The sequence below is a fragment of the Hemibagrus wyckioides genome, linkage group LG05 (assembly GCF_019097595.1).
Source record: "Hemibagrus wyckioides isolate EC202008001 linkage group LG05, SWU_Hwy_1.0, whole genome shotgun sequence".
NCBI classification, from domain to species: Eukaryota; Metazoa; Chordata; class Actinopteri; order Siluriformes; family Bagridae; genus Hemibagrus; species Hemibagrus wyckioides.
Genome location: NC_080714.1, coordinates 14,216,288 through 14,228,970, shown reverse-complemented (window position 1 = coordinate 14,228,970; position 12,683 = coordinate 14,216,288). Strand labels below are relative to the sequence as shown.

The 12,683-nt window shown below is 38.6% G+C and overlaps 2 protein-coding genes across 3 annotated transcripts; both read right to left on the bottom strand.

The window, feature by feature from the left end:
• Positions 1–2,797: 2,797 nt before the first annotated feature.
• Positions 2,798–5,927, bottom strand: ubox5 (U-box domain containing 5). 2 transcript variants are annotated; one of them, XM_058389462.1, is made up of 5 exons: positions 5,857–5,927; positions 5,159–5,230; positions 3,375–4,671; positions 3,157–3,273; positions 2,798–3,025 (listed from the first exon to the last, which is right to left on the bottom strand). In XM_058389462.1, the coding sequence occupies exons 2-5, from the start codon at positions 5,210–5,212 to the stop codon at positions 2,823–2,825; spliced, it is 1,671 nt and encodes a 556-aa protein (XP_058245445.1). In that variant the 5' UTR covers positions 5,213–5,230; positions 5,857–5,927; the 3' UTR covers positions 2,798–2,822. The 2 variants fall into 2 exon arrangements, with proteins under 2 accessions (XP_058245445.1, XP_058245446.1); XM_058389463.1 differs by lacking the exon at positions 5,857–5,927 and adding an exon at positions 5,476–5,840.
• Positions 5,928–7,617: 1,690 nt separating this feature from the next.
• sfr1 (SWI5-dependent homologous recombination repair protein 1) lies at positions 7,618–11,065 on the bottom strand. The gene is made up of 3 exons (XM_058389465.1): positions 10,829–11,065; positions 8,208–8,531; positions 7,618–8,115 (listed from the first exon to the last, which is right to left on the bottom strand). The coding sequence occupies exons 1-3, from the start codon at positions 10,955–10,957 to the stop codon at positions 7,924–7,926; spliced, it is 645 nt and encodes a 214-aa protein (XP_058245448.1). The 5' UTR covers positions 10,958–11,065; the 3' UTR covers positions 7,618–7,923.
• Positions 11,066–12,683: the final 1,618 nt, after the last annotated feature.

The window sequence follows — 12,683 nt, the reverse complement described above, 5'->3', positions numbered from 1 at the left end:
CTATTAAAAACATTGCATGTTTAAAATCATAAAAATGGTGAGGAGTGTATGAAAAAAAAAATCTAAAAACGCTATTATGATGATATCAGCAATGCTGAATCTAGAGTAGGCCTATTTGCAATTTAACTGTTTTTGTAATTATGCTACTTTAAAGTTGCCTATACAACTGAGATTAAAGGTTTACACAACCCCACAGCCACAACCAGGCTAAATATTCAAAATATTTTTTTCACAACCCCATAGTTAGCCTCCGGACCAAGACAAGCAGGTTCAGGAACAGCTTTTTCCTCACAGCTGTTTCTTTGCTGAACTCTGCCTTCACCTGATCACACACACATTGACTGAACACATTATTATCAGTGTATATAACCTTTTTCTGTATATAACCCTTTCTGTGTACAGTTTACATATGCAAATTATTTATCATTTATCAATATCTTCCTCATTGCATACATCTAAATCATTGCACTCATTGTACATAACTCCTTCTCTGAATACTGTTTACATATTTAATTATTTTCATGGTATACAATACCTTCTTTATTGCACCACCTATAATCATTTGCTCATTTGCACTCATTGTATTTACCTCCCTCTGTATACTGTTTATATATTGTTTATATATGCAAATAATTTATATTTGTTTATATACTGATTATATATGCTAATTATTTGCACTGTGAAAATGCACTTCTGGTTAGATGCTAACTGTATTTCATTGCCTTGTAACCACATGTGCAGTGACAAAGTTGAATCGAATCGAATCGAATCGAATCGAATCGAATGGTACAGTGCATTTAATCAGTTTTAAAGATTCCAGAAATTGATGTAAAGTTTTTAGCATGTTCTTATCGGGCAATTGTCACAGTTAATTTCAGCTAAACTTATGTAGAGTTTTGAACAGATGACAAAAGCTTTAGAGAAATCGGGATATAGATTTTGATTAAACAATTCCGAATTTATACCATATTAGGATAATATAGATTATTAGGGGTTAATGGAAGCATCTGTGTCTGTAAATGGGCCTTTAACGACAGTAGCTTTTTGGATAGTGATAATGTTGGAAATTCAAAGCAGCTCAGGTATAAAATGTTTTTGCCTAAATTGTAGTTGTCATATTTATTGCTAATCTACCTGCCATCCAAGTCCACAAAGAAATCGCTTTGACAAAAGTGAAAAGGCAATTAATTAACAAAGAGTACAAGTTAACAACTGACTGCATTCACTATGAAGTTTATTATTTACTATGCTCGAAGTGATTAGTGCAGATAGCATTAGCACAGTGTGTACTTGCTGTTTATGTGCTTTGTGGTGTAATTACCTGCAACATTTGTGTCAGTCTTGGTTCTTAAACCAACACACTACATCATGTGTCTTTTTCCTGTTACAGTGATTAAAGCCATACAGCACACATACTGAAAGAATGGGTACTTGCACATATATTGTTATTATAAATATTATAAAACCAATTTCAAGTAATTTCATTTTTTCAAGAAAATTCATGTGGGAATAAAAAAATGGAAATAAACAACACATTTTGGTGAAAAATGCAGTTTATTGAAACAGTAGGTGGCTAGGCTCTGGTTGGGGCTGACTAGAATGGCTGTAGGGACATGGTGTGGCAGGATGGTAGTCAGTGGTGCTGGCCATGGGGTAATAGTTGAACTTGAAATCAGAAGCATCATCTTCACTGGAACCCAAAGCAATAGGGTTGCTAGATGAGTCTCAAGGAGAGAGAGAATAGGCCATCTCAATCTGTGATAAAATGTAAGCTACAGTCACAGCTGGCAGGACTGAGGAAAGACTGAAGGAGTAGGAGTGCAGAGATGCTTAAGCAGAGCCGTTATATCGGCGGCTAACGCCGATGACGTAGACGTTGTGCTGGGTCAGAATGAGCAGAGACTGAAAAAGCAGACATACAATATATATAGTGTAAAAATGGTGGATTTAGAGCAAAGGCACATGTAAGCTCAACATTAGTAATACACACATACAGGATACATGCATTAAAGAATACAAAGATTACACCTGTTTATTGACACAAACACACTCACGTAATCACAAACATACACACGCACAGTTAGATAGGTGACTAAAAATGTGGGAAATGTATTCATATAAAATCTATAAAAAATTTTGATACATCAGTAAAATTAGTAAACTGTGCAAATATGAATAAAAGAGAGAAGCAATACTTACACATGATAAAATTGTCCAAAATAGTAATATAGCTCAGGGAAGATCTGTTTAGCATGATGTCTGGGAAGAAAATGCTGGGGAAAGTCCCTAAGAGGTTTTTTACATAGCAAAAGAGGCAAAAATATTGGGAGAGCAAAAGGCCTAAAACTGAATAGGAACTGAAAAACGAGAAAACCAGAAACACTGGGAAATTAAAAAGCTGAAACCTGAACATGATGGGGAAGAATTCTGAGCAGAGATCAGGGAGGAGCATCAATGATATAGCACATATTGAGGGGATTTTTGGGGAATTTATTCAGATCATTATGGGGCATCTTGATGAATTGACCTCGGGTTGATTGCTGACTTTTTGCAGCTTATTTTTGTTTCTCTCATCCACAGCTCCTGTGAATATTAGTTTTGCTAGAGGGTTAATGAGTTGAATAGTTTGAAAGAATTGACTGTACACCCAGTGTCAAGGGAAAAATACGGCATTTACTACAGACCATAAGGAGAAAAAAAAAAAAAAAAAAAATCACTTTCAGTTTCAATGACAATTTCATCTTGTTGCTAGTGTTGTGAGTAGCATATTATGTCTAACAGAAATAACACCACAGAGTTTTATAATCAGCAGTGAATGATGTTTAATGGTGCACTCTTATGATTGTGCTGGATAAGGCATGTGCTTGACATGTAGGGCATGTAATTGGCAGTCTCTGTGACCTCGATGTGTCTTCGTGCTGAAGACATTGCCGGCACAGCAGGTGCCCACAGGGAAGAGAGTAAGCCACAGAGCTTGGGGAGTAAATAGTCAAGGAACATGCGCATGACCCACATCTGCCCTGACCTGGAGAGAAAAAAACACACCAGAAACAGCACCCATTAAAATGTAACACATCTCGCACAAAGAACTTCATAATTCTCAAAAACTGAAGGACATTAATTTCCCTGTCGCCCTATGTTGTATCTTTGTCCTACCTCCTGTGGTGTCTGGCTCCAGGTTGCTTTGTGAGGTATATGTTGGTAAACCATGCAGAGCAGAATTTAATGCCTGGTCTAAACTCTGAGACAGACGCTCTTCATGAGAGTTTGTTTCTGAAAGAAATCAGGAAGCAAATATTTGAGATGAAGTAGATTGTATACATAGAAGATTGTATTATAGTTTAATTAGAGAATAATAATAGTGTATTTCTAACCTGTGGGGAGGTCGATGCTTACGTCTGTTCTTGGCATCTTGGCCATGGGAGACAAAAAATTGCCCAACATCTGTTCACTAGCTGAAGAAGAGCTTGACTGAGTGTTCCGTTTCTTTGACTGTCCTAATTTCTTCCTTCTAATACTAGTTCCAGAAGTAGACTCTTGGATAAGCTCTTGCCTATCTTCAAAAGTTCTGGACTGATCCTTATTTAGTCTACTATGATTTTTTTCTTCATGGATGGTGTGTTTTGGTAGCATCTCAGTGCGCTCAGTACACACTGAATACGGCTGCTGGGTCTGTGTCTCAGCTTGCGAGCTCTGAACAGTCAGATCAGGCTGAGACACTGATGCACAAATAAGCCTGGATGGTCGAGGTTTGTTCAGTAGACTATTCTTGCTTCTGATTCCTGTGTGGCCAGTCTGTAGTAGCAGGCTATCAATGCGACTCTTTAGGAGAGGGTTAGGAAGTGGTTTTGAGTCTTTTGTAAAAGGAACACCAGTAAAGGGGTCATTAGGCATGCGTCCCCAAACAGCTTCCCGTTTTACGTACTCTTCCAAGGTGCTATTGTCCACAACCATCCCGCTCGGCAAGATCATGGGAAGAACCATAAGCTCCTGAGTGAGAGGGTCCAGAAATTCCTCAGGTATAGTTGTTTCTGAGGTAGTACTGTCTGACCTATGAGGTTTTGCTGAGGTAGAGGCTGGTGAATGAATCGAAAAATTAGAAATCTTTCGTTGCAAGCTGTTGTAATGGGCCTTCTGAAATTGTTCGAGTTCTGAAAAAGAACAGCAGCGAGCAGGAACACCCCATACTGCCAAGGACTTGATTCCTATCACTGAAGAAGCCCCAACATAGGGGATAGAGATACGAAGTTGGGCCACTGAGCTAAGTGACTGAAATCCCCGGCTCCAGAGCTCCTGCTGCCTTGCGTGGGCTGGAGGGTCAGGTGGGTTCTCAGGGAAAGGAGCTCGGGGTTTAAAATTTGTATGCTTAAAACACGTCAGCACTTCCTCTCTCAGCTCACAACGTCCCACAAGCTTAAACTGTCCTCTCTCTTGATCGTTTTCTGGGGTATTAGCAGGTTGTACTTCAGAGCAGGTAAGAACCTCAAGCCTCCTAGAGGCATTACCACTGGGAAAAAGTTCAACATCCACACGGTATAACTCAACTTTCACTTGGAAGTGCAGGGTCACATGTAGTGGAGGACGGAGGAAGTACTCCAGCCTGCAACCTCGTCGCAAAGCTGCTGGGTCACCAGACAGAAGATTGGAAACATCGCAGCCATCTGCACAGAGCTGTAAATATATATATATATAAAAAAAATTTATTTATTTATTTTTAATTTAATAATGAACAAGACGTCACCAAGAAAATCTCTCCTGAGGTGAAAAACCTAAAAAGGTTAAAAAGATAAACCTTTCATACCGCAAAGCCTCAAGATATCAATGTATTTTTTTTTTGCTTCTTAAATAACACTTTTAACAAATCTGTTTATTATTAGTCGTAGAGTATGTCGATATAGTTCCTTGTGAATGTGCTATAACCATAGGATCAACAGATTATTATAATGAGTGCACCTGATCTGACCTGATGGTCTGAATTACAGCTAGCATGACTGTTAGAGCTGCAGTGCCGTGGTGTGATACAAACTGACATCAAGAACTACAAAATCATTTTAGAGCTAGTTGAAAGGGATTACTAACCAGTTCAAGGGCGAGTTGATTAAAACAGTATAAATCTGAGTGTGGATGCAGTATATTAGTTTGAGGAGCTTTAACCTACCTTACTGCAGTGAGCACTGGTTCTAAAGTGAGGCAGACAGAGGTTCACCACCATGTTTACCCCATCCAGGAGCTACAATAGTCAAGAAGTGGTAAAGTGGCATTTAGGAAAAACATAAAAAAAAATAATCATTTTAAGCAGCAGTGAGAATCACACAAAACAACTGAACAACTCCTTCCTCAGCCCAGGGTCATACACGCACCTTTGCTTTATAAGTTTATAGCATCAACAGCAATCAATCATACAAACATTATGAAATTGATATTATGTTTATCAAAAAAATGTAAACAAACAAAAAAAACGTTTTATTTCTTTACCTCGTATGAAAACGTGTGGCTCAGATGAGAAAATCAAACAAAAGCGAGGATGATGCCAGGACTCTATTTGTTTATTAGCTTATTTTACTGTGATTAATAACTGATCTCTACAGTGAAGTGTTAACTTCTAGGTGGTTTAGAGTATTTTACTGACCACAGACTGGCAGATTTCTAACAGACTAGATACAGACATTTATCATTTTTAAGACAAGCAGCCAGTTGATCCAGCACACATTAGTATTAAAAGCCAGTACCCTGACTTAATAACAGGCTCTTTCACGATGACGTGCATGTTCCCCGAGACAGATTATTATTTATACATTTTATGCAAATTTTCTAAACATTTGTTTTTGTAATAAAAATAAAAACAAAATCACAAACCCTCTCCTTCCTCCTTATCTTCGTCGTGAGTTTTATGGCGAGAGCAAGCCACAAAATAGTGTGTTATCGCCATCTACAGGAATGGAGTGAAGAGCGAGCGAGCGAGCGAGCTAGCTAGCTAGCTAGCTAGCTAGCTATTTATTTATTTATTTATTTATTTATTTATTTAAACAACAACCAGTACTAATGAACTCTTACAGTTCGAGCACCGCTTATGAAAAAAGCAAGAGGAACGAAACTATTAAAATCCTCCCAAAAGTCACTACACATAAACAGAAGACAGTTTTTCTCTATCACAATCAAACGTTGCCATTTAATTGCTGAAATTTTTAGTATTTTTTTTTTTAGAATGGACCTTAAAATTAATAGGAGAAAATTACTTCTGTATCATGATATATACATCGACATATAAACAAATAAGATTTTTACTATGTGACTGAAGAAAATGGTTAGAGCTCAAAGACTTTAAAAGTTAAGTTGTAGTTGTAGACTTGCTTTAAGGTACTGGATTATACACTATATTGCCAAAATGTTTTGGGATGCCCCTCCAAATCATTGAATTCAGGTGTTGTTTTTCAGGGGTTGGGCTTGACCCCTTAGTTCCAGTGAAAGAAACTCTTAATGCTTCAGCACACCAAGACCTTCTAGATAGAACACCTTTGAGATGAATTAGAGTGGAGACTACGAGCCTGGCCAAAAGTGGGACATCTGCCTTTACATGCACATGAATGTAATATGGAGTTGGCCCGCCCTTTGCAGCTAAGCCCAACCCCTGAAAAACAACAGCTGAATTCAATGATTTGAAGGGGTCAAATGTCCCAAAACATTTGGCAATACAGTGTAGATTGTGTACTGTGTTTAGTCCTGTACACCCAAATCATTGTCTCTTTTTAAATTTTCTTTTTTAATTCTAGCTGATCTTTGTTCCTACCCACATTTTGCCATTCAATCAATTATCTTCAGTGACCACTTTATCTTGGCAAGGGTCACAGTGAATCTGTTCATGAATAAAAAACCTCATTACGAGACTACTTTCCTCCATTTTACAATCCTTCTGAAATAGTGCTTAGTTCAGCTTCTTTTATAAGCCAAGCACAGATTTATACTTTCACCTAAAAGCCAGCAGATATGGATCAATGTAATATAGCATAGATTTTACAAGTCCTGGGATCAGTACTGAAGGGATGTTCTCTCACTTGGTATTTTGGTGATGGTGGTGGATAGTACTGTCTAACACATTGCTTCAGAATCTCCCCTGTGTTCAGGTGGGTTGAAGCCATGGTAGATGTTAACCGTTTCATTTCATCTTGCAGTACACATATCTGGAAGGATCTGCAAGCTAGCTAAGTGTGATTTTCTTATATAGTAAATGCTTTGATGAGAGATAAACACAATAAATACAGTCTGTGATCAGATGCCAGCTCGCAAAATGTCAGCGATGCTCCTGCACTATCACATCAGCGGAGAAGACTCCTTACACTCTGTACAGATGATGGTGGGCAAAGTTTAAATGACCAAATAAACAGACAATAATAACTATAAAGTTAGCCATTTGAACAAAACTCACTGAATTAATGGATTATATCCCCATTATTGTAAGAGTGAACAGAGAATAACTGAGTAAAAATGAGACTCGTGTAAATGCTGCTAGTCATTTTTACCCTTTACACATACTGGTCCTACTTATGTTTTTACACAAACGCCCTTCAGAAGGAGAAGAAAGAAATGGAATAGAAATAGAAAGTGGGTGAAGGATTTTAAATATGAATGTTCTCTAACTTTATTTACAATCACATTTTAACTAAACATAGAACACAAACATGCATCCACATTACATGAGACCGCACTGAGGAATGTGCCACAAAGTGCAAACGAATAAAATAAATCTACCAGATGCACCATCTGTAAATTCCATTTGTAATATGAGTTATTTCTTTTGAACAAAACAAGAATCAGGGACCATTTTCTTCCTGCATTGTCAGTTTGGTGGATTTAAACACTTTAAAGAGACAGATTCAAACACCTGAAAGCTGATTATGAATAACATAAAAACACTGGATTCGTGTATCAGCTGTCTGTGAATTCCTCCTCTGTCCTGTTGAAGTGAAGTATACTGTCCTCCAGTCCAAAATGGTCAATGAGCTGGGAGAGACTGGCCTTCTGGCCATCTGTAGGCAATTCTGTTTGTAGTTCATACAGTGCTGCTTGAGCACATTGCCTCCATTTACCGATCAGTCCTTGCAGCTGTGTCAGATCATTCTAATAATGTGAGAAAAATAGATTTTGTTAGTGATGAAATCACCTCAAACAGTTATTACTGTAAACACAGGGCTAGCCGTCAGCATCTTTACCTTCTTTCTGTACATTTTGACCATCTTAAGCCTTCGTAAAGTTTCAGATTTCTCCTTAACATCTTTCTTTAACTTCTCCCGAAGATGAAGTAATTCACATTGAGAGCGTTGAGCACAATCTGACACCAAGCTCTTCAGACAGTCTTCTCTTGCAGTCTCATTTCTGTTGACATCAATTACGCCTTCGTCCCCCGGGGTCGTCTCCTTGTTTGAAGCCTGTGGGACCTCATCCTCATCAATTTTAAGTCTTTTAACCACACTGAGTGGGGACGTAAAAGAACGCCGTGTTCTTTTTAATCTGTCCTTCAGCGCAGCACTCATCGGCTGGGAGCAAAAACAACAAACATTTATGGGATTATAACCATGAGCATTTAAACTCAAGTTTAATCTTTAGAAGTAATCTATATGATATGACCGTGGCACTTTTATAGCTGTTGATTAAGTAGATTGTGTTCTATACAAAAAGATGAAAATATGAAAAGAAAGTAATGTTCTTGAGTGCTGGAAAATTCTTAGAAATCAGTCATTCGTCCACAGATTCCTGAGCCTTAAGAGCACTCTTGTCACTGGTGAGTATGTAGGAGTGCATCTGAGGTGTTTCAAATTGTTAAGAGCAACAGAGGGCAGCAGTGAGACACAACAGACAAACACCCGGAACCTTTAGGTTATCATAAAGCAACAATTAATCACAGAATTAATTTGGATTCAATTATCTCCAGTTAACAGAAACATGATGTGTGTTTTAATATATTTATGTCTTATACACAGAAGTAACAGAAAATTTCACTCATCTGTGTCTGTATTATGAAAAGCCATAATACATTCTGTTTTGAGACTGCAAAATGTTTGGACACTGCTCTTATACTTACAGGCCTATACACAGCATTCAATATCCTGAATTCTAAAAATTTTTGCTGCTGAAGTCCATACATTTGCAAACCCAAAGTCAGTCTGCAGTTACTACAGCTACTTGCACTATGAAGCAAACTACCTTAATAGCTGGTGTACTTGAACTGAAGCAGAAACATCAGAAATCATCTCAAACACCATTTATCCATTGGTTTACGTTGATTAGTCCAAGACAAGAATCCTTTTCACCACCATCTTTCATTTATTTATGCAAATTAAATGCTGGATCATACAAAATACACTGATCAGGCATAACATTATGACCACATGCCTAATTGTGTTGGTCCCCCTTTTGATGCTCATACAGCCCTGACTCGATGAGCCATGGACTCCACTAGATCCCGGAAGGTGTGCTGTGGTATCTGGCACCAAGATGTCAGCAGCAGATCCTTTAAGTCCTGTATGTTGCGAGGTAGGGCCTCCATGGATCGGACTTGTTTGTTCAGCACATCCCACAGATGGATTGAGATCTAGGGAATTTGGAGGCCAAGTCAACACCTCAAACTCGTTGTTGTGCTGATCAAACCAATCCTGAACCATTTTTGCTTTGTGGCACGGTGCATTATCCTGCTGAAAGAGGCCATAGCCATCAGGGAATACCATTTCCATTAAAGGGTGTACATGGTCTGTAACAATGCTTAGGTAGCTGGTACGTGTCAAAGTAACATCCACATAGATGGCAGGACCCAAGGTTTCCCAGCAGAACATTTCCCAAAGCATGACACAGCCTCTGCCGGCTTGACTTTTTCCTATAGTGGATGCTGGTGCCATGTGTTCCCCAGGTAAACGATGCACATGCACCCAGCCATCCATGTGATGTAAAAGAAAATGTGATTCATCAGAACAGACCACCTTCTTCCATTGCTCCATGGTCCAGTTCTGATGCTCATGTGCCCATTGTTGGTGCTCTGGGGCTATGCAGCCCCATACGCAACAAACTGTGATGCACTGTATTCTGACACTTTTCTATCAGAACCAGCATTAACTTCTTCAGCAATATGAGCAAAAGTCATCTGATGGATCGGACCACATGGGCCAGCCTTTGCTCCCCACATGCATCAATGAGCCTTGGCCATGTATGACCCTGTCGACGGTTCACCACTGTTCCTCCCTTGGACCATTTAGGATAGATACTGACCACTGGAGACCGGAAACACCCCACAAGAGCTGCAGTTTTGGAGATGCTCTGATCCAGTCGTCTAGCCATCACAATTTGGCCCTTGTCACTCATATCCTTACGCTTACCCATTTTTCCTGCTTCTAACACATCAACTTTGAGGACAAAATGTTCACTTGCTGCCTAATATATTCCACCCACTAACAGGTGCCATGATGAGGAGATAATCAGTGTTATTCACTTCACCTCTCAGCACTCATAAATGTTATGGCCGATCAGTGATTACAGAGCTGATCGGCCTGTTGATTTGGTCTTTGTGATGTTAGAGTCCCTGTACTGAGTACCTGATGGGTCCTGCATCAACTAAAGACTGGCAGCAATGAACCAGTCTTCCTCCACGGTACAGTATAAATAAAGGTAAGCTATTTTGATTACAAAGGGTAGAAAAGACAAGAGTAAAACTTGATAACATTTTAGACACAAAGCTTCAAACTTCAGGATGTTTTTGAAAGCTTGAATTGAAGTGCTGTGTCTTTAATCTCCATAGCTTCGGGGAATTTTTTAGATTTACATAAAGTAAACTTCTCAGTCTCACCTTGCCCACACTGGCCCCTCTCTGCTCAGGTGCTTCATGCTCTGATGTTTTTCTCACAGGTGTTTTATCCATAGACGGCTGCTCGTATCTATTAGCGTACTGGATTATTAAAGCTCCGCTAGAGGACATATATATAGCACCGAAGTCGCTAAACTATTACCACACACACACAATACTGAGTTATAAATCTTGGATACTTTTCTGATCCCTCCGTTAGCTTCAGGCTGGCGAGGGAAGATGACGTTTCCGGAAAAGAGGCTCATGGGAAATGTAGGACTGGCTAAAACCCATTAAATCCCTAACTAGACCCATGCTGGTGATATTTAATTTCTGTAAACTTGTTTTTGTGGCAGCCGGTGTATATATTATATTTATTTATATTCATTAATTTTTATATTAGGTGGAAGATTTGGCCAATACAATCCTGAGCAGCTGCTGCTGTATCTTTTATTCCCAGTGATTGTTTTGTTTATCTGCTGTGCAACTCCCTGTTTGTGGCTTTGTGTTTTTTCTGTATTCATATTATGATCACTTTCTTCAGTGAGCATGTACAGGCCCCTCTGAAAGTATTAAGCTTTCACAAAGTTTCTGCCATCGACTGCTGTTGTTTTTCTTGGCTGACATGTTCACTGTCTGGTTGTTTGTAGACCACTGGATGTTTGTAGGACATTTTGTATTGTTATCGTGACTATGCATAATGTTTATGTAATCACTATGATTGAATTTTCCTCTTTCCTAGCTTCAGTGAATAGGCAAAACAAAAGAACCGACATAGTTGTTCCGATACTTTTGGATACCACAGTGTTATTGGTTGTTATCACAGTGATATTTGGTTGTTTAAAAAAAAAGCTTAACATTATGCCACCATATAAACACGACTATAATTATATTTAAGAAATATTGCAAGAGCAAGTGTTCGGTTATACTGAATATCAGCACTGTTGTGGTTTGGCCATTGAGTATCACAGCTGTGTTGATCTATAGTATTACTTCATTCTTGCTTATGTGATATATACATTATACACAATGAACTTTTATAACTATGAACTTTTATACAACAGTTCTTTAAACAATTCAGTATTGTTGAAATTAATGTTGATTAAATGACACTACAGACTAAATGTTTTGTTTATTTTTGCTTGCAGAAATTGATCCTAAATAAGCCACACTCACTTTATAGCCTGTAGCCTACCTCACAAGCTAGCTGACGTTAATTAGTGCAATCCCACTAAAGGTGCTAAAGGTGAAACAAAGGTGCTAGTCAAAAGAAGAGAAAATTGGCTACCCTTCTTCCTTTTCACTTTCATCTGGTGAGTTTTCATATTTTAAGTTAAAATTGAATATCATGTGCTATCTCCACTAATGATGTCACTAACAGTACTGTAGTAACTCTTTTGCACTAGGTAGTTGTTCACAGCCAGCTCTTTTAACCATGTGCCTTATATTAATGAGAGTATCAAAGTCCACCACCAATCAAGAAGCCACTACAACTTCACACCTGAGTCTAGTATGATCATGACTCACACTCAGCTGACTGACTGACGGCAACTGTTACCTGATACCTTGCACCCAAAGCCTTTGCCTAAGGTTTTGCCTTTTCTTGTGTTTATTGCTGGGCATTGTTTTCTGTTTGCTTTTCCTGGATTTACTATTACTTCTGTTCTTTTTTCCTATTTTGTTCTTTATTTCTGCACTAAATGTGAACAGTTGACACCTTCTGTTGTTCACCTTTCTGATTCAAAAGCTTGAACAAAGCCTTGCATTTGTGTAAGTATAAGTTAAATTATGGTGCACCATGAACAATTACAGAATTATTAAAGGCTGCATAGAGGTCTCATTCACAGCCTCTGTTTGA